Here is a 20,890-nt window from a genome sequence, read left to right on the forward strand (position 1 = left end):
TGGATCTTCCTCCAGATGAAAAGATGTTTAAGACACACTTGGTAACCTATAGAGTCCTTTCTAGCCTTGTGATATTTAAATTCTGTTTTAAATTGTTTTCTTTGTTTACTTTTTTCCCCTTGAAGGATATAGATCAGATTTAATCTCATTTTTGTGAGGTTGTGAGAATGTGAATTTTTAAATCTTGGGGGGAAAATTGAGAGGAAATAAAATTCTGTTAATGAATAGTATAAAAACTTCTTATGGATAATTTGGAATTTTGGGAAATTGGGCTTCTAAGATTTCTCTTTCCTCAGAAATAGTAACTATAAACTGTGTTTTATCCAGTAACTAATTTGTGGATGTGAAATTATTTTAAGGTGAAAAACCATTTCAATGTAGTCAATGTGACATGCGTTTCATACAGAAGTACCTGCTACAAAGACATGAGAAGATTCATACTGGTGAGTGTTGCCACCCTTACTAGGGTCATTAAAATTACCATTTCAAATACAGGGAAGAATTTTTAGTAAGTAGCAACAACTTGTTGCTGCTTTCAATCAGTTTCATTTCTTGAGAGTATGTATCACAGCTCATCTTTCTTCCTTCAATAAATCAATGTTAACTTGGCTTAATGTCTGAGCCTAATAGTTGACCTTGAAACAGAATTTCATAATAACTTAAAATATGTTTAAAGGGACAAAAGGGAGGAAGTTTTTGTGAAATAGCTGTTTCCTTAGATGTTTAACAAGTTTCCAGTAGGTGAAATTATCATTTGCAATAATCAGTCAGGGGGTGGAAGCAAAATGCCTGAGTCCTAAAATAGCGATACTATGGTTTCCCCCCTTACTATTTCATGTCTATAGGTTATTATATCAAGAGAGTTATAATCTTATAAATTGGAAACTTCCAGTTTTTCAGTCAAGTTGTTAAGGATTTAGTAACAAATATTTTTGGAAGATCACTGTAAAGGAACCCATACTTTCAAAAGTTGAGCGTCATTTTAGAGCAAACATTTATTTACATTCTTTTTTTTTTTGGACAAATGTAAAACCAAGTTTTATATGTAACCTTGATTTTAATAAACTGTCGACTTTTGATGTTTGACATCTCTAATTATGATGAAAAGTATTTCTTTAGAATTTATTTCCAGTATTTTGCCTTTTTATGATGGAATAAAAGTTGATAAATTTGTGTAAGTTTGATTCTTAGGTTTAAATTGAATTGAAAATGATTGTGATAGTATTTCAATATTGAAAATATTAAAGTTCTTCATATATCTCTATATTAAGTAGTCAAGCAAGTACCTGCCCAGTGTTGTTACTTAGATGTGTTCTCCTGGTACCTGTAGTACCTGTGAAAGGGGATCCTTGGACAGCTTGTCATATAGAAGAAGCAAGCTTTTCTGTCTAATGACTTTATCTGTCCCTGACAAATACGAGTGTGGCTGGTCTCCTAAACAGAAGCTTGGCTGTGTAGCACATCTGTGCGCTTCGATGCTCCACTTTCAGAGATCATCGTGCACACCTCCTGCTTCAGTTTAAGTCAGTGCTGGTCACCATTTCTCTAATAGAGTATACAAGGCGCTTGGGGGGAAGGACAACTTTATTGATTTTTTTGTGTGACTTACAGCTAAATTTAAATTTTATACAGTAATAAAACCCAGTCAGATAATGATAAATGAAAAGTTAAATATTTTTGTATTTTTTAATACCTGTTAGGTTTTTATGATTTATTCATACAACGAAAATTTACTGAGCTGGCAATACTTTTCATGTACCAGAAATAAAGAGATAATAAAAGGCAGTTTCCGTGGAGTTTACATTTTTTTTTAATTGGAATATAGTTAATTCACAATGTTGTATTAGGTTCAGCAAAGTGAATCAGTTATACATATACATATATCCACTCTTTTTTTAGATTCTCTTCCCATATAGGCCATTACAGAGTATTGAGTAGAGTTCCCTGTGCTGTACAGTAGGTCCTTATTAGTTATCTGTTTTATATGTAGTAGTGTGTTTATGTCAGTCCCAGTCTCCCAATTTATCCCACTCCCCTCCCCATCCCCTGGTAACCATTAGTTTGCTTTCTACACCTGTGACTCTACTTCTGTTTTGTTCAATTGTACCCTTATTTTAGATTCCACATGTAAGCGATAGCATGTGATATTTGTCTTTTTGTGTCTGGCATACTTCACTCAGTATGACAATCTCTAGGTCCATCCATGTTGCTGCAAATTTTGTTCCTTTTTATGGCTGAGTAATATTCCATTGTATGTGTCACATCTTCTTTATCCGTTCCTCTGTTGATGGACATTTAGGTTACTTCCACGTCCTGGCTATTGTCAATAGTGCTGCAGTGAACATTGGGGTGCATGTATCTTTTTGAATTATGATTTTTCTCTGGGTAGATGCCCAGTAGTGGGATTGCTGGGTCAGATGGTAGTTCTGTTTTTAGTTTGTAAGGCATCTCCATACTGTTCTCTGTAGTGGCTGCACCAGTGTACATTCCCACCAGCAGTGCAGGAGGGTTCCCCTTTCTCCACACACTCTCCAGTGTTTATTTTCTGTAGATTTTTTGATGATGGCCATTCTGACTCGTATGAGATGATAGCTCATTGTAGTTTTGATTTGCATTTCTGTAATAATTATGATGTTGGAGTTTACATTCTAATGGGAGAGACGCACATATAAACAAGCCCAGTGTAGTAAGTGTTGTGGAGTTTTATACAAAATGCTGTGTTACCCTGAGGAAGAGCCAAGTGAAGACTGTCTAGTGAAGGCAACAGAGAGAAACTGTGGGAGGCTCAGTTGAGAGAGAGGGAGAATGAATGTGTGTGTGTCTGAGTCTGAAAAACGATTTTAAAGACAATACTTAACCTTTATTGCATTCTGCTATTTTCTGTTGTGTTCTAGTAGTAAATTCTCTTTTACAGTTCTGGTCACAATTTTGTAATATCAGTTTGGGAAAATAATTATGCTAGGCCTTGGATGTATCTTGGATTTCAGCAGGTTATATTGGGTAGTTAATGTTTATTGAGAATTTACTAAGACCAGGTATTGTGCTAAATGTAAATGTCTCATTTAGTCCTCATAAATTTTAAAGGGGAGGCACTATTACCATCCCCATGTTTTAGATGAAGAAGCAGTAGGATGCACAAAGATTAAGAAACTTTGCTAAATTTATATAGTCTAGTATATGGTGGAGCCAGGATTCCAACTCAGGTCTGTGTGACTCCAGAGCACACATGTGAAATCACTAGCTGTGAAGAATGGGGCGAGAAGCAGAATGATATCATTTGGCCTTTTGGAGTTTTTCTTGCTCTGCCACTAAGTCACTTAGAGCTTAGCCTTCGTGTAGGGTTAGTAACTTCTAAAAGGGGTGGAAGCAGAGGCTGGAGTTCTCATGTTATAGAAGAGAGAGTGAATTGAGAGGAAGCAGGCAAACCAGGCACTTTGGTTCCTTAACAGAGGAGTTTCTTTGAAGAGAAGTGCAATTTTGCTTCTTTGTCCCCACGTCCTCAGCCCCCCCGGGTGGAACTGATAGAAAGGAAATAATTTTCCTTCTTTACTTGATTGTTCTTGATTCTTTTTATAGACTCTTTCTGAAGGTAGTAAGATATTTTTGTCTTGTTATCAAGTTACTTATAAGCCGTACTGAGCTAAGAATGTATATTTAGAACCACGTATACGTTCTCCATCGTTTATTGTTTTGTCCTTACAGTTCTTTCTTTCATGTTTTAAAGAGCTTTCATTTTTGGAGGGGAATAGTGCCCTAAAGTTTGCCCATGTCAAGGCTTTCTCTCTGTCTAGGCTGTTTGTTTAGAAGAATGCATTGAAATAGTTATGGTAGTAAAAAGGCTTTTGCATATGTTGTTTATCCATTTTTAAACTGTCAAGAAAGTAATGAGTCACCTGTTAACTGAACCTCACAGGTTGCTTGGTGAGAAGAACTACCAGGTCTTACAGGCTCTGTTTTCCTTATAGCCTCCTTCATCCTTTTGGGTCTCATTGTCACTTCCAGTCTCCCAGCCCCCAGACCTATTGTCTTTTCCATTTGCAACATGGTTAAAAATCATCACCTGCTTGGTTGCTCTTGTTACCAATAAAGAAATCTTCTGTGGCTTTTAAAAACCAGGAACCTAGCTTGATTTGGTTTTCAAATCAAAAAATTTTAAACTCAGCATAGACAGGTTATTACTTAATTGTTTGCTAAATTTGGACTAGCCTATGAAATACCATCTTAGGGGAGAGTACTGAGGCTGATCTGTGAACTTCTGGTTAAAGCTTTATTTCCTTTAGCCTAAGGCACTGAAACTGTCAAAATGCAGATATCCTTGGGACCGCTTTTTTTGGGCAGTTATGGGGAGATTTATATCTTTTGTGAATATATTATAGATCCTTTACTTAGAGTACGTTTTGGAGATGTGGGAGATAGGTGAGGACTTGAAGGCAAGGTTGAAGATAATAATCCTAATTGATCATTTTGGTTAGGGTCAGAGTTACTGGTAAGGTATACACCGAGGGTAAACATTTCTCACAGGCAGACTTACTATGTGATCAGGTACCTTTATCTGAGGTGCCTTTTCCTTTGCATTTTCTAATGCATATGTATGATAAATGTTAGAATGACATATCTCCAGTTGTGTTCTTTTCTAGTCACCTTGTCACCACTTTAAGGAAATGCCATCTTATTGCTATGGGGTTAGGGTGTGTGGGTTTGAGGAGTAGAGAACTTAAGTACAATTTTCAGTATTTTAATTTTATATTACTTTTCTTGAAATACTTTAAACAGTAAGCCACAGAATACTTATTCTCATATTCTGACTGTTACAGCAAATCATGTCTGTTTTTTTATAATTGTGGCGCTTTTCATAATCTAGTTTTTATTTCATTAGTAAAAATGTTACAAAATCATTTCTATATATAAGTAAGTTTTTATAAAATGATTTTCTTCCCCAAAATAAAAGGGATTTTGAAAATAAACCAAATCATTCAGAATTACACATATTCATTAGGTTTCTTTTCCCACAAAGTTCTTTTTTAAGGCTTAGTTCTTGAGTATATACAATTCTGTAGATACAGATGTAGCAAGAAACACTGGAAAATCTGTCTTCTCAGTTAGCATTCTTCATGCCTGAAAACATGCATTGATCTTCTTTTCCTCTTGACGGTGACTTTTATTCACAACCATGAGCTGAATAACCAGCATTATTATTATTTTTTTTAAACCGGTTGGGCTAGTGAGGTGGAGTCAGAGTGTTGGTTCACCCTTGACTAAGTTTGTTCAGCACTTTGTATTTCCTTCGTATGGTTCAGTTACTGACAGAAATTAATTTACCTCATTATTTTAAATCCCTCACTTACTGTCTATTAGCCATAATAGAGAAGTCTTAGTAAAAGAAAATGTCACAGGCCTAGTTAAACTCTCTGTTTGTGGAGATGAAGGAACTGTTCGGGCTGCTGAAAACGTTGCGGGCAGCCTGGGCTCCTAACAGGGTGATTGCTGCATCCAGACAGCACTGGCGTGGACAGAGCTTGCCAAGGAAGATTCAGCAGGGAAGGACAGATTCCTGTGACTGACATCCTCTGTTTAACAAAGCTTTCAGAAGCCAGATTTTTTTTCTTTGCAAAACTGTTAATAATTCACATTAAAAGATAGGATTACATAAAACATATATAAAAAGTTTGACTATTTAACAGAACATCTCAGAAAAGATACAGAAGAAGTCACACACATAAAAAAACTATACCGTAACTTCTATAAAATATTTTGTTTGGGAGGATAGGAGAAGTCATCCAGAAAATTAACTCCATTTAAACATTGTACCTTAGAACTGAAACATAAAAGAATCAGAGTCTTTATAATGAAAGTTGCATAGTTTTCAGTTGTATGCATTTTGTGTGTGAGTATCCTTCCCCCTCAAATCCATATGAGATGTTCTTTGTTAGTTTATAGCGTCTATAGTTAAAAGAAAAATTTTACCATTTGTTTTGACAAGTTTCTAGTTTAACAGATTGGGAATCTCTTGAAGTGGTCTCGTTCTTATTTGTGTGTAGTTGAATGGATGAACATGTGAATCACCGGACTCACAGTTTGACAAATCCTGTACAAGTAGTACAGGCTATCCACACTTCAGGAGTTCAGGCGAAATAGACCAGTGAGGATCCAGATTGGTGGCCCTGTGAGTTAGATTTTCACGTGTTGCCTGGGAGTCAAGTGTCATCACAGGAACTATAGAGCAGAAGCATGATGGAAGCCAGGACCAGGAAAAAAATCTGGGATGTACTGAAGTTGAGAATCTTTGGGGAAGAATAGGTGGACAGATACACAGTTAATTCAGAAACACACAGAGCAGCAAGTTAAAAATCAGGCAGACAAGAAGCGATTAGGATCATTGCAGGTGCTGGACAACAGGAGAAGCATTATGTCAGGTTTGCTAGTTTAAAAGAACCAGGAGGAGGAAGGTACTTAAAGAGAGTTTAAAAGCTAGGAATTCCTAACAGACATCACTATCGTAAACTAGTAGTGCTGTCAGATAGAGTGCCTGTTCTCTGCCAAGCACGGTATTAAACACAGTACATAAATTATCTTACTTTATCATCATAGCAGTTCTGTGAAGAGGGTACTATTATTCCCTTTTTTAAACAGATAAGGAAACTGAGGACCAAAATGATTAAGTAATCTGCCCCGATGTACACAGCTGGTTAATGACATAATTCAGGTCTTCAGAGTTCATGCCCTTAACCACTATGCTATTGAAAGAGTAGATGAAGCACCAAGAAAACTTCTGGTTGACAAAAATTTGGTTTCAAACATGGAGGTTTTTATTTTGTTCAGGTAAGAACAGAGCCGCTCCTGGGCCTAGTCTTACGGCTTGCAGGCAGTTGGGTGTGTCTGAATCCGATGAGGGCTGTGGGCGTCGGAGTAAGAGGAAATTCCACCTGATGTGGAATGGACAAAGGCAAGATGAACAACATGCAAATGACCGTTCTGAGTAGAACAGAAAGGGGTGGGTAGAGTGGGAATGAGGGGAGAAGACTAGAAAGCTTGATTTTAGAATTATGTTGTCAAGCCTTGATGCCAAACAAGGGGGTGTCAGATTTATCCTGTAAGCATTGTAAAAAAAAAAAACAACAGTGCATTTAACTGCCTGTTGGAGGAATATTATTGTTCCGTGAAGAAAACTAGAAATTTGGCAAATGTCTTAACTTTTTCGTTAACTATGTATAACTAATAAGAAAAATTATAGTTTATTCAGATAATTGTATTTATTAATCAAGTTTACTTTTAGGTATTAAAAATCATTTAAACAAATAAAACAACATTGTTAAGTAAGCTTCATGGAATATAATATAACTTCAGTTTTCGCCAGGTTTATGAGAAGTAGGCAAAACTTGGAAACCACTGAATATTACAGTGAAAAAAAGAAAATTAAGTTTTCTGGACTTTAGATCCTCTTCTTATTTGAGCAGTATAGGATGAACTAATTCTTAGAAAAAGAGCTGAAAAAACACTCCCCAAATTTAATTTCACATGTAGAACTAATTTTTTAAATGTTACTTCTGACAGCAGTTTCTTGTCTTTGTTTTGGTTTTTCTTTTTTTAACCATTTTCAATTACTTTAGAAAATATGGTTAGTCTAGAACGAGATAAGTTTCTCTACTCTTCCCTTGTTAGTTTGCCTTCCCTTGATGTGGCTTTTTCCCTGCTTCCTCCCCACCCCTCAAATTATTTTCCATTCTGCAGAAGATGAAATTTTAAGACAGTTGAGTCTGGATCTGATGTTTTTACAAATCCTTTGACACCATAGTCTTTTGGAAAAGTACTCAGTTACTTCCTTGAAGTCAAGCACCTGAGGACCTTTTAGTCTCCAGTATTGAAGCTGCCTTTTTGACGACAACTACTGCTTATTATTCCAGAACCCAGTTGAGTGGACGACCAGCATCCGTGCCTTTCAGATCTTGAATTCATTAAGTTTTAGGTGTCTGGATTGGCTGACAACACATTTTAAAAATTTGTTGATGAGGTTTTTCATTTCACTGACTGATTTTAAATGACACTAGGCTCGGAATTCATATATTTTATTTGGACCTTTGGTGGAAGGGTGGCTGACAAAACGTATTGTCTGATTTAGACTCAGTCACAGTAAAGAAATTGAATTTAAAATATTTAGGGCAATTTACAATGCAGGGGACATGGGTTTGAGACCTGGTCTGGGAAGATCCCACATGCCGCAGAACAACTAAGCCCATGTGCCACAACTACTGAGCCTGTGTGCTACAACTACTGAAGCCCACTGGCCTAGAGCTGGTGCTCCACAGCAAAAGAAGCCACCGCAGTGAGAAGCCACACACCACAACGAAGAGTAGCCCCCACATTCTGCAGCTAGAGAAAGGCTGTGTGCAGCAACGAAGACCCAACACAGGCAAAAGTAAAAATAAATAAACAATAAAATAAATCTTTAAAAAAAAATATTTAGGGCAATCTAAACTCACTTATCAAGGTCATTCATTTTAATTTTTCTGGGTACTTTAAAGATCTTTAAATGTTGTTATCTCTGAAGAGTTTCTATTCTTAAAAAAATGCCTAATGTGTCATCATCATTTTCAACCCCCATTTGAAATGTTGAAAGTGTCTTGACATTCTTGAAAGCAGCCACAATGATAATAACAGCTTCTACATGTTTTGTGATTTGTTTCGCTCTTCTGTAGATCTTTTGGAGACAGTCTAACTTCATGATACTCTTACAAAGCAAATGGAGGTCATAGGATTGATATCCTAAGGTAGTACTAGGTACTTACCTATCCAGCTTTATTTCCCAGGGCTGCTTTTATGCTGTTTGCATTATTAGTTATTGATGCAAGTACTTCTAGCTATTTCCTGTAGGACTCTGAGCTGTCTCCTCCCCATAGCTATGTTAAAAAGCTGATAGACAAATTAAGTTTGTTGTCTAATCCTCCCTCCCCCCATATATTTTCATCCCTCTAAATTCTTTACAGGGCCTAATTGATTCTTCTTTGCCTACATTTTCATTATCTATTTTGACTTTGACTTTCTAAGGGTGTTTAAAAGAATTACTGCTTTCAGAGTGCATTTGTTAATTATTCCAGAAAATATATTTAGTCAGCTCTTAATTAGCTTAAGGAATTGACCAGATTGTAGATTATTTTTTTAATTTAATTTTATTTATTATTTATTATTTACTTATTGGCTGTGTTGGGTCTTTGTTGCTGCACACAGGCTTTCTCTATTTGCGGCAAGCTGGGGCTACTCTTCATTATGGTGCACGGGCTCCTCGTTGCTGTGGCTTCTCTTGCTGCGGAGCACAGGCATTAGGCACGTGGGCTTCAGTAGTTGCAGCACAAGTGCTCAATAGTTGTGGCGCATGGGCTTAGTTGCTCCGCAGCATGTGGGATCGTCCTGGAGCAGGGATCAAACCCGTGTCCCCTGTATTGGCAGGCAGATTCTTAACCACTGCGCCACCTAGGAAGCCCTAGATTAATTATTTAAAAATTAAAAAGGCAGTTGTGAGAAAATAAAATCATTGCCATCACAAAAAGAGCAACATGTTTGTTGCTGTTGCTTGAGTAACATAGTGTTCTGTATAGGCCTTTTGTGCTTATGTAATAGAAAAACACTCTTCATCCTTAAAAATCAGTCGGGTATGTTCTTGCCTGCTTCATCTCGCATTTAGTTCTTCACAGCTGGGTAGAGGGGAGGGACGTGGACTCTGGTCAGCTGGAACACTGGAGTCTTGAGAAGGTCTGACTTTACTCCTGTAGAAAACTATCCGTGTTATTAAGATACTTTATTTTTTATTTTTTTGCATATCTTTACCTTCATCCATCCTTTCATTTTCAAGGAAGAGTTTTTTCAGTAGATACTTTATTTTTTTATATGAGAATTGGGGGAAATGGACAGTGGACTCATGGGAACCTGGAACTGAAAGATATCATTTTAAACTGTTAGGATTCAGTGACAAATGCAAGGGTTTCCCGTATGCAGAGCCATGGACATAAATATTAGGGACTGGCCAGGAGCCGTGTGAGGGGCTGTTATTAAGGGGATGAAATGCTAAGGGAGGGTGGAGAAGAGGACGGTTGTGCAGTGAGTGGTGGAGACTGCTGGACCGGAAGTATCGCTTGGTGCTCTGCGTGATCACTGAGACTTCTGGGTTAGTATTGAGTAGCAGAATTTGCACCGTGGCTAGCTAATGTTACCTAGGTGTTTTATGGTATTAAGAAGAAAAAGATTGCAGCCAAGAAATAGACAACTATAACAGACTTTTTTTAGCAGAGTAATAGCATTTTGGGTCATCTCTCTCTTTGTATTTCATGTGGCATTTTCTGTTTCTAAGGTATTGCATTTGCGTTGTTTTTGTGTTTTGGATGGCAGTTCTTGAATAGTAAATATGTCCCTGAATGATGTGTATAACGTTTGCATTAAATCATTAACTGTGTTGAATTGAGTTGAAGCTGCTGCTCTGTAACAGCTCTGATTTATTTGCTTAGCAGTGTTTGGGTTTTAGATTAATTAATTAGCTATTAAAATTTTTTCCACTTTAGGAAATTAACTTCTGAAAAAAATCCCAATCTTTCTTTTTCTCTTTCGTTGACAGAATTGCTTTTATAATGAGGTGATGAGGGTCTGAACTTATGAACAAGACATTGAGATTAGAAATAGAATAAAATGGCTATGAAAGACATTTCAAAGGAAGAATAAATATAGATGAAATTTAATAACAATTTAAACAGAAGGAGCTAAGAGCAAAACTAATATAGGGTAGTGATTGTTAAGCTTTTATTGTGGAACCTTGGTTTTCAAATGAAATGCTACATGAAGCAATAGCAGTAGTCAATTAGAAAGCAAGACAGATGATTTCAAGTGGTTTCCTTGGCTCTTGATAAGTTGACACGTTACCAATACTACTAAGTTGTTATTTATTCAAGGGGACAATGAGCCAGTGCCAGATTTTCAAAACAGTAAATTTATTTATTTTATTATTTGGGTCTTCGTTGCTGCATACGGGCTTTCTCCAGTTGCAGAGAGTGGGGGCTACTCACACAAGTGTGCAGTGTGCAGGCTTCTCATAGCGGTGGCTTCTCTTGTACAGGTTGTAGGCATGCGGGCTTCAGTAGTTGCAGCACTCGGGTTCAGTAGTTGTGGTGCACGGGCTTAGTTGCTCCGTGGCATGTGGGATCTTCCCAAATCAGGGCTTGAACCCATGTCCTCCTGCATTGGCAGGCGGATTCTTAACCACTGCGCCACCAGGGATATCCCGACAATGCCAAATTTGAAGTGCCTGCAGAATTAGCCTCTGTGGAACAACTGTAGGCAAGAATATTTTCAAAATGGGATTATATACACTTTTAAGTGGTTGAATTGTATGGTATGTGAATTAGATCTCAATAAGGCTTTTTTTTTTTTAATGAATACATGAGAAAACATTATTTCAATATAAACATGATGTGGACTCCGCTAAGATGTGTTACAGCTGATGATGGGAGAAATATGTGTGGAGCAGAAGCAAGTTTAGTTGGCCTGATTTACAAAGTTTGAGAAAATGTAAGGCATTTAAAGCTTATGGCTATTCATTTGAGTACATGAGCAGAATTTTGTGGAAGACATTTGACTGTATTTGTCATTGAGCCAGTAGGGTCAACAGCAAACTTCATTTGCTCTGGTGGACTTAACTATGAAGTTATTTATTTATTTATTTTTGTAATATAGAAACTGAATATCCTGACTTATTCTACTGTACAGCAGTTTAATATCTTAAAATTGGTAAAGTTTTTTGGGAATTTTTGAGTGTAGACTCAAGGTTAAAATGGTTTTGAATGAGAACAACTGCTCTCAACCACTATTACTTGAATACTGAAGAATGGCTTTGGAAAACTAGCTTTTGCTAAAAACTTGAAAATGTTTCTTAATGAATCCATCCTGACATTGCAAGGAGAAAATAGTACTTCCAGTGACACTTCTCCTGTGGTAAAGTTATGTTGACAGCTGTTAATGTTCAATCACAAAGTAACTGCTTTATGCACGTCCCATGTTACAAGTTATAAGAAGCACAGTCTGCGTTCCCACACGTATGTGGGGCAGATCATTTCCGTATTCAGACTACACTTTGATCAGTTTTTGGACCTTGATGCAAGTGCAAAGGAAATTTCCATATTTCAAAATTCATTGAATTGTTAACTCCAGCTAGTCTTCAGTTGGAAGTAATTAATCTGTAATGTGATGGTGTGTTAAAAGGCAAATATCAGGAAAAGAATCTATTAGAGTTCTGTAAATCCCTTCCAAGTGGTGAATAGTTCTTAAAATTATATTTTCATGGATATCAGTACCTATCTTTATGACCAAACAATTTCAAAGATAGAATACTGGCAAAATCTCATTGCAGATAAACATTTGCAATTGACTTTGACGACAGGGTATACTAACTTTGAGTTTCAATTCAGCTACCACCACCTATAAAAAATAATTCCAGGCTTCTCATCAGCACATCTGTATGTTAAGACATTATATTCTGTCATCATCATCAGTATTATCATTATGTTTTGAATTTCACCAGTGAAATATTGATTGGGTTGGTCAGAAGGTTCATTCAGATTTTTCCATTTTCAAATGAACTTTTGGCCAACCCAATATATGAAAGTTTTTTCATCTCTTTTTATATGCGTATGTGTACATCATCCTTGGTTTTACCTCTCTGCTCGCAAAGCTCTACTGTTTGGCCCTTTTAGAACAAGTTTGCCAATATCTGTCAAAGGGTGTTCCTTGAACGGCCTGCTCCTTCTTAGACTTGCGCTGTGTTGGTGATCTTCTTCATCCTTCCTCGCTCTTGGTCATATCTTAGACTGAGTAGTTACTAAAGGTCAGTCTCCTCATCATTTCAGGTTTTCGTTTCCAAGCATACTTCCTGATCTTGCCTTTTACACTTAGGTTTCAACAGTCGTTTGTCTCCACCAGCACCTGCAGTCCAGTGATTCTACCCCTGTCCTCTTCTCTCCTCCCCTCCCCTCCTCCTCCCCCCTCCCCCTCCCCTCCCCTCCCCTCCCCTCCCTTTCCTTCCTTCCTTCCTTCCAAGATTTTTTTGATGTGAAACATTTTTAAAGTCTTTATTGCATTTGTTACAGTATTGCTTCTGTTTCATGTTTTGGTTTTTTTGGCCACGAGGCAGGTGGGATCTCAGCTCCCTGACCAGAGATGAAACCCACACCCCCTGCGTTACAAGGCGAAGTCTTACCCACTGGACCTCCAGGGAAGTCCCCTGCCTCCTTTTCACTGTCCCTTGTTTTCCTCATACCTTCATCACTCTTCTTACACAGTGTAAATTCTGTCGTCATTTGTTGTAATCACGCCCTCGCTTACACTCAGACCTTTTGTGCTCTCGTATATAGTATTCAATTGGCTGAGTTACAACTTTGGGAAATTTATTAGTTTTAAAATTATTATTATTTTTGTAGAGTTCAATAGGTTGATCTTTTATTTGTTCTTCCAGTTTTATTGCGATATAATTGACCTGCAGCACTGTATAAGTTTAAGGTGTACAGCATAATGATTTGGCTTATGTACATCCTGAAATGATTATGACAATGTTTAGTGAACATCTGTCATCTCATATAGATACAAAATAAGAGGAAAAGAAAAAATTATTTTTTCCTTGTGATAAGAACTTTTAGGATTTACTCTCTTAGCAGCTTTCATATATAATATGCAGCAGTGTTAATTACGTTAACCATGTTGTACATTCTGTCCCTAGTGCTTCTACTTTTTCACCACCTTCCTCTCCATACAAAGATACTGCTTTGTTATTGACTGTATTCCCTGCATAATACATTTCATGCCTATGACTCATTTAATTTTGTACCCGGAAGTTTGTACGTGTTCATTTCCCTCACCTTTTTAACTCTTCCCCCGCCTCCTCTGCCGTCTGACAGCCACCTGTTTGTTCTCTGTGTCTGTGACTCTGATTCTATGGGTTATGCTTGTTCCTTTGTTTTGTTTTTTAGATTCCACATATAAGTGAAATCATATGGTATTTGTCTTTCTCTGACATATTTCACTCTGGCAGGATTTCTTTTCTTTAATGGCTAAATAATATTCCAGTGCATCTATATAACACATCTTCTTTATATAGTAATCTATGGATGGGCACTTAGGTTGCTTCTCTATCTTGGCTATTGTGATTAATGCTGCAGTGAACATAGGGTTGCATATATCTTTTAAAAATATTAGTATTTTTGTTTCCTGTAGAAAGATACCCAGAAGTGGAATTGCTGGGTCATATGGTAGGTCTACTTTTAATTTTCTGAGGAACCTTCATACTGTTTTCCGTAGTGGCTGCACCAATTTACATTCCCACCAGCAGTGCACAGCAAAAGTTCTCTTTTCGTCACATCCTCGCCAACACTTACTATTTCTTGTCCTTTTGATGATTGCCATTATGACAGGTGTGAGGCGATATCTCATTATTATGGTTTTGATTTGCATCTCCCTGAGGGTTAGTGATGTTGAGTATCTTTTCATGGGCCTATTGGCCATCTTTGTCTTCTTTGGAAAAAATGTCTATCAGGACTTCTGCCCATTTTTTAATCTGTTTTTTCTTTTTTCTTTTCTTTCTCTTTCTTTCTTTCTTTCTTTCTTTCTTTCTTTCTTTCTTTCTTTCTTTCTTTCTTTTCTTTCTTTCTCTTCCTTCCTTCCTTCCTTCCTTCCTTCCTTCCTTCCTTTCTTTCATGTTGAGTTGTGTGAGTTCTTTGTATATTTTGGATATTAACCTCTTAGCAGCTAAATCTTTTGCAAATATCTTCTTCCATTCAGTAGGCGGCCTTTTCATTTTGTTGATAGTTTCCTTTGCTGTACAAAAGCTTTTTAATTTGATGTAGTCCCATTTGGGAAATTTAACTCTTTCCATCTCTAGAATAAAACAGAAAGCTGTGCTTGAATTAGGGGCACTTGAAATTTTAAGTGGGGCCTTAATGCCTATTGGAATTTATTTCTTTCGTCTGTTCTACCACTAATCTGGATGGGGTCCATATGGACCAGTTCCACCTGCTGCCTGTTACTGTAATTAAAATTTTACTGGAACATAGCCACATCCATTCCTTTATGTAATGGCTGTGGCTGTGTTCTTCCTAGAATAGCAGAGTTGAGTACTTGTGACGGAGATTGTATGATCCTCAGAGTCTGAAATATTTACTGTCCAATCTTGAGCAGCTTTATGCTTGCCAGCCTTTCTCCCAAACAAGTGTTTCTTACTTTCTCCTTTCTGTGAATCTCCAACATTTCCTCCTTTCCTCTCACTTTCAGCTGATTACTTGCTTCCTGTTTCACTGAGAAAATCGAAATAATCAAAGAGAACTTTATCCTAGCATTGTATCTATTCATCTGTGAGTTGGAAAGTTTTGATCTTTTGGAGGAAGATGGGTTCATAGTGATCTGTTTTATTTTGCAGAGTAGCTGAGGATTTTCCAGTATTTTTTATAGATAGGCATATGGATAGTTTAAATTTTCATTATTTTTTTCATCTTAAGGGAAATATGTTTTGACTTTAAACTTTTTTCATTATTTTAAATTAGGGCATAAGTTACATACAATATATGTACTTTTAGTGTATACATACAGTATGTATGTAAAAGTATAAACATACACATTTGTGTAACCCACCACCACAAGCAAGGTATAGAACAGTCTGTCACTCCTCAAAATTTCTGTGTTTTTTTAGGTCAGCCTCTACCCTACCCGCATCCTGTGGCAAACACTGGTACATTTTTCTGTGTCTTTAGTTTTGCCTCTTTCAGAACATCATATAAATTAAATCACATGGTAACGTAGCCACTTGAGTTTCACTTCTTCCATTCATCCTAGTGCGTTTGAGAGTCATTCCTGTTGCAGAGGCACGAGTAGTTAATTTTTTGTTGTTGTTGATCAGGATTCTGTTGTTATGGATATATCACAGTGGGTGCATCCTTACCCAGTCAAATGATAGTTATACGCGGGTGAGTCAAAAATTACCCGCACTCTGGCTGTAGAATTTAATTAACTTTTAGAAAAGACAAATACATCATTTTTCAACATAGTCTCCTTGCTTTTCAATACACTTTGTCCATCTGTCAACAAGCTTTCGTATTCCCTCATTAGAAAGTGTTTTAGGCTGAGCCGCGAGCCACGCGTGCACCTGTCTTCACTTCTTCATCAGAAGTGAGTCTTCGTCCTCGTAGGGCTGCTTTCAGGGGACCAAACAGGTGGAAGTCTGATGGCGCAGATCAGAGCTATGAGGAGAATGCTTTAATATCTCAAAATGAAGTTTTTGCAGAGTGTCGACAGTGTGAGCAGAAGTGTGCGGACGTGCACACCCTCAGACCACGGAAAGCGAATCACTGCACACTACTCTTTTGTGCAGATCACAAGTGGGGCATCCACTTTTGCTTGCACCGCAGTTCTAGATGAACTGGTATAAGACGTTCACACCTGCACAGCAGTGACGGGGGAGACAGTAGCCTTGAACGGAGAGTGCTAATCAGACAGTGCGGCTGACTAGTTTTAGTGTAACCGGAGTGCGGGTAATTTTTGACTCACCCTTGTATTTGGGTTGTTACCAGTTTTTGGTGATTGTGAATGAAGCTTCCATATACATTTGTTATAAAAATTTGTATACAGCTTTTTTTGAGATCGTATTTTCACGTTGCTTGGGAAATTACCTAGGAGTGGAATTGCTTGGTCATATGGTAAGTGAATGTTTAATTTTATAAGAAACCACCAAGCTTTTCCAGAGTGATTGTTCCATTTTGCATTCCAGTAATGACTTATGAGAGTTCCCGTTGATCTGCATCAACAACTGCACTTGATATTGTCAGATTTCTTTATTTTAGCCATTCTAATAGGTGTGTACTAGTATCTCATTATGGTTTTAACTTGCATTTCCCCAAGGACCAAACATGTGGAGCATGTTTTCATGTGCTTATTTGCCATCTGCCTGTATACATACAAAATTTGATGGGAGAGGTCTAAAGTGTCTCTCCAATTCTTTTGCCCATTAAAAAAAAAATAAATAATTTTCTGATTGTTGAGTTTTGAGTATTCTTTGTATGTTTGTTTATATGTGAGATATGTGATTTACTATTTTTTTTCTCCCATAGACTTGTTTTTTCACATTACTAGAAAAGCATTGTTATCTTAATAGACCTCTTGGTATTTTCCAAGATAACATCACATTTAATTATATTTTTATATACAATATTAACTTCATATTTCTAACTGTATTGCAAAATAAAGAGTAAAATGGTAATGAATTTACATCAATGTAAGTATTTTCTAAAATATGAAGAAATCCAAAGACAAAAATATTAGGCTTTATTTTTCTGCCGTAAGTTTTGAGTGTAAGTTTTATTATGTATTTCAAAGAACAGTATGAATATTTTTTACATTCAGTGGATAATATTCTTCCATAACATCTTTTATCTAAAAAACTAGTTAAACTGTTTATTTTGCATAAATCAGTTTTAGTACCAAACTGAAGCACTGAAAGAATTTAACTTACATCATATGGGAAGTAAATTATCTTTGGGAAATATTTTTAGTATGTGACTTATATTTATTTTGTATCAGATTTGTGCTTTGCTTGCAACAATTAAAATGCTGTTACCAGGGCTTCCTAGGTGGCGCAGTGGTTAAGAATCCACCTGCCAATGCAGGGGACACGGGTTTGATCCCTGCTCCAGGAAGATCCCACATGCCACAGAGCAACTAAGCCCGTGCGCTACAACTACTGAGCCTGCTCACTAGAGCCCATGAGCCACAACTATTGAGCCCATGAGCCTAGAGCCCGTGCTCCGCAACAAGAGAAGCCACAGCAATGAGGAGCCCGTGCACCGCAACGAAGAGTAGCCCCTACTCACCGCAACTAAAGAAGGCCCGCACACAGCAAAAAAAGACCCAACACAGCCAGTTAAACAAATAAATAAATAAATAGATAAATAAATTTATTTTAAAAAGTGCTGTTACCACATTATATGTTAAGGTAATGGTGCATTCTCGGTAAGCAAAGACCCTCAATTCATATTGAGTAGTCTAAAAGTACATAGTAAAATTCATAGACCTGATAATATCAGAGAGAATAGGTTATGTAAAAATTTAGAACTACTATTGTAAAAGTATATAGTTACTGGTACTAAATATTAAATTTTAAAGCACTAAGGCAGTGCTTGTCACTGACCATTTTTGAGAGCAGACAGGAAATGGGGACGAGAAGAATCATTTCTTATTTTGAAAAGCCACAGTGTCTTGGGTTTGCTATAAAATAACCCAGATCCAGGTTGGCTTAATCCATTTGGGGATTTAGGTTATCAACCCTCACCCTGTTTGTTCAGAAAAAGGACAAACCCTCTTTAAAAGAAGATAACATCATCCAGAGTCTGTAAAGTTTTTTATATATCGTGTTTTGCGTTCAATAAAAAATTACAGTGCGTACCAAGTGATAAGATGGAATGACAGAAAGGCAAGAGAAAAAAAGATAATAAAAACAGTCTCTTGGGTTATCCAGATATTAGAGCTACCAGAGAAGGGCTTTAAAATTTAAACTGTGACTAATATGTTTAAAAAAATAATAGGAAAGATACAAGAAATAGAAGAAAAGATGGAGAATTTTACAAAAGAATTGTAAGCTATGAAAAAGAGGCAAATGAAAATTCTAAAACTGATAAATACAGTGATTGATATAGAGAACATAGCACATAGGTTTTATGGAGTAACACAGGCAGTGAAAGAGAAGGTTAGTGAAGTGGAAGACATCAATAGAAAATAGCACAGGGAGAAGAAAATGGAAAAGCGATTTGTGGGACATCCCTTTCTTAACTGGGATATAGAAAATGTTAGTCATAATAGAAAAAATTAATAAATCAGGTTGCTTTAACATTGACCTTTTTTCCTTAAAGACACCGTTAAGAAAGTGAACACTAAGCTTGACAAATATGTACAGGATTCTTACGATTAAGGAAACACAGGCTAGTCGAAAAGCGTGCAGAGCGCCTGAACAGACGGCTACTACACACCAAAAACGCATACCCACGTGGGTGCTTAGCCACCAGGAAAGTTACTTCAGATTGCCATCTGATACCACTTGCACACACTTCAGAATGGCTAAAATGAAGAATACGGGTGGTACAAAGTACAGTAGGCCCTCTGTATCTGCAGTTCTGCATCCATGGATTCAGTCAACCACAGGTCAGAAATACTGCATGATCCACCGCGGATTGAATGTTGGCATCTGTGGATTTTGGTATCCACAGGGATTCCTGAATCCAAAGGACTGCTTGGTTACTGGATACTAAGGGATGACTTACTTGCAGGGACGTGGAGCAGTGGAAACGCGTATATTGTGCTAGCAGGTGTGTAACTTGGCACATACACAAACTCTGACCTGTCATTTTCAATCCTAATTTAATGCTTATATAGTGTACATACATTCGCCAAAAGACGTGCCCCAGAATTGTTGTGCATAGCCCCAGACTGGGAGCAACACAGATTTCCATCGAGAGTCGATGAGTACTCATGGTGGAATACTAGACACAGCATTATAGATAAAAGCGTAACATTGAGCGAAGGAAGCCAGACACAAAAGAATACGTACTGTATGACTCTGTTCATGTGAAGTTCATAAACGAGGCAAAATGAATCATTTGTTAGAAATCAACTTAGTAATTACTAGTGGTGCAGGGGTGGAAGTGCTTCTGCAGTGCCCGTAACTCATAAGAGTTGTGTTCTGTTTCTTGGTTGGGATGCTCCTCACACAGGTGTATTCACCTGAAGACTTATCAGGCTACGTTTATGTTTGGTATAGTTTTGTGTAGGTATATTACATTTCAAGGAATTTTTTTTGGAATATGGTGAGAGTGTTTTCCGTGTCCTTTTTTATATGCTTTAAAATTTCCATGATAAGGCAGAGCTAATCTCCAGTGTTGGAAGTCTGGACAGTGGTTATCTTTGAGAGGTTAATGGCCAAGTGAGGTTTCATGGGGCACTCAAGAGATGCTGATAATGTTCCTTTTTTTTTTAATTGGAGTATAATTGCTGTACAATGTTGTGTTAGTTACTGCTGCGCAACAGAGTGAGTCAGTTCTATATCCCCGATAGTGTTCTATTTCTTGATCATTGGCACTCATTAAATAAGTCGGTGGGCTCTGTGAAAATTCAGCAAACTGATTATGATTTGTTTGCTTTTTCTGTATGGCTGTTATTATATTCCAGTAAAAAGTTTACTTGATAATAAGAAAGGAAGAAAGAAAAAATTAGTTGAAATAAAATTTGCCTAGTGATGATAATTATTAAACCTGAGTGACGGTACATGAGGACTCTGTATATTCTTCCCTGCTTTTGTCTGTGTTCAGAGATATACATAAGAATAAGGTAGAACTCTCGGGACAGACAGTGGATAATTGTTTGCCTGGACAAGGGGGAGGGAGTGCCGGGCAGGAGGAAGGGATTACGTAGAGTAATGGGAAGCTGGTTTTAGGTAAATTCATTCTTATTGTGGTCATGCTTTCAAAGGTGTAATTCATTTGTAAAAACTCATCAAATAGTCAAATGGTGTAAAAAAAGGAAGCAAACTGGGGTTTCACCCATTCCACTATTATCATTTTCCTGGATGTTTCCTGTCATTTCCCAACACGGAGAGACACTTAGTACTTGCTAAATGAATTGATGAAAGCACGCGTGGACCAGCTGGTATTATTGGTGCACAGTTTGGGATTGCTCTGAGATAAACCATAGGGTACATGAATTTGATGCTAAAAAGAAGGCCGCCAGAGCTCGGTACTGGGCCTGGTTTAGTATCACCATGACTTTGGGCCAAAGTTTCCTAGCCTTGCCAAATGGGGATGATTTACTTGATAAGAATGGAGTTGATTTA

At 37.3% G+C, this 20,890-nt stretch overlaps 1 protein-coding gene across 15 annotated transcripts in view; it reads left to right on the forward strand.

The window, feature by feature from the left end:
- The window catches only part of ZNF148 (zinc finger protein 148), a 122,939-nt gene that overhangs the window by 81,845 nt on the left and 20,204 nt on the right, over positions 1-20,890 (forward strand). For all 15 annotated transcript variants that reach the window (XM_057739968.1, XM_057739967.1, XM_057739971.1 and 12 more), the window contains one exon: positions 360-443. In XM_057739968.1, coding sequence (XP_057595951.1) covers positions 360-443 — 84 coding nt within the window. The remainder of the gene's footprint in view (positions 1-359; positions 444-20,890) is intronic.

Source organism: Hippopotamus amphibius, chromosome 6 (genome assembly GCF_030028045.1).
Source record: "Hippopotamus amphibius kiboko isolate mHipAmp2 chromosome 6, mHipAmp2.hap2, whole genome shotgun sequence".
Lineage (NCBI taxonomy): Eukaryota > Metazoa > Chordata > Mammalia > Artiodactyla > Hippopotamidae > Hippopotamus > Hippopotamus amphibius.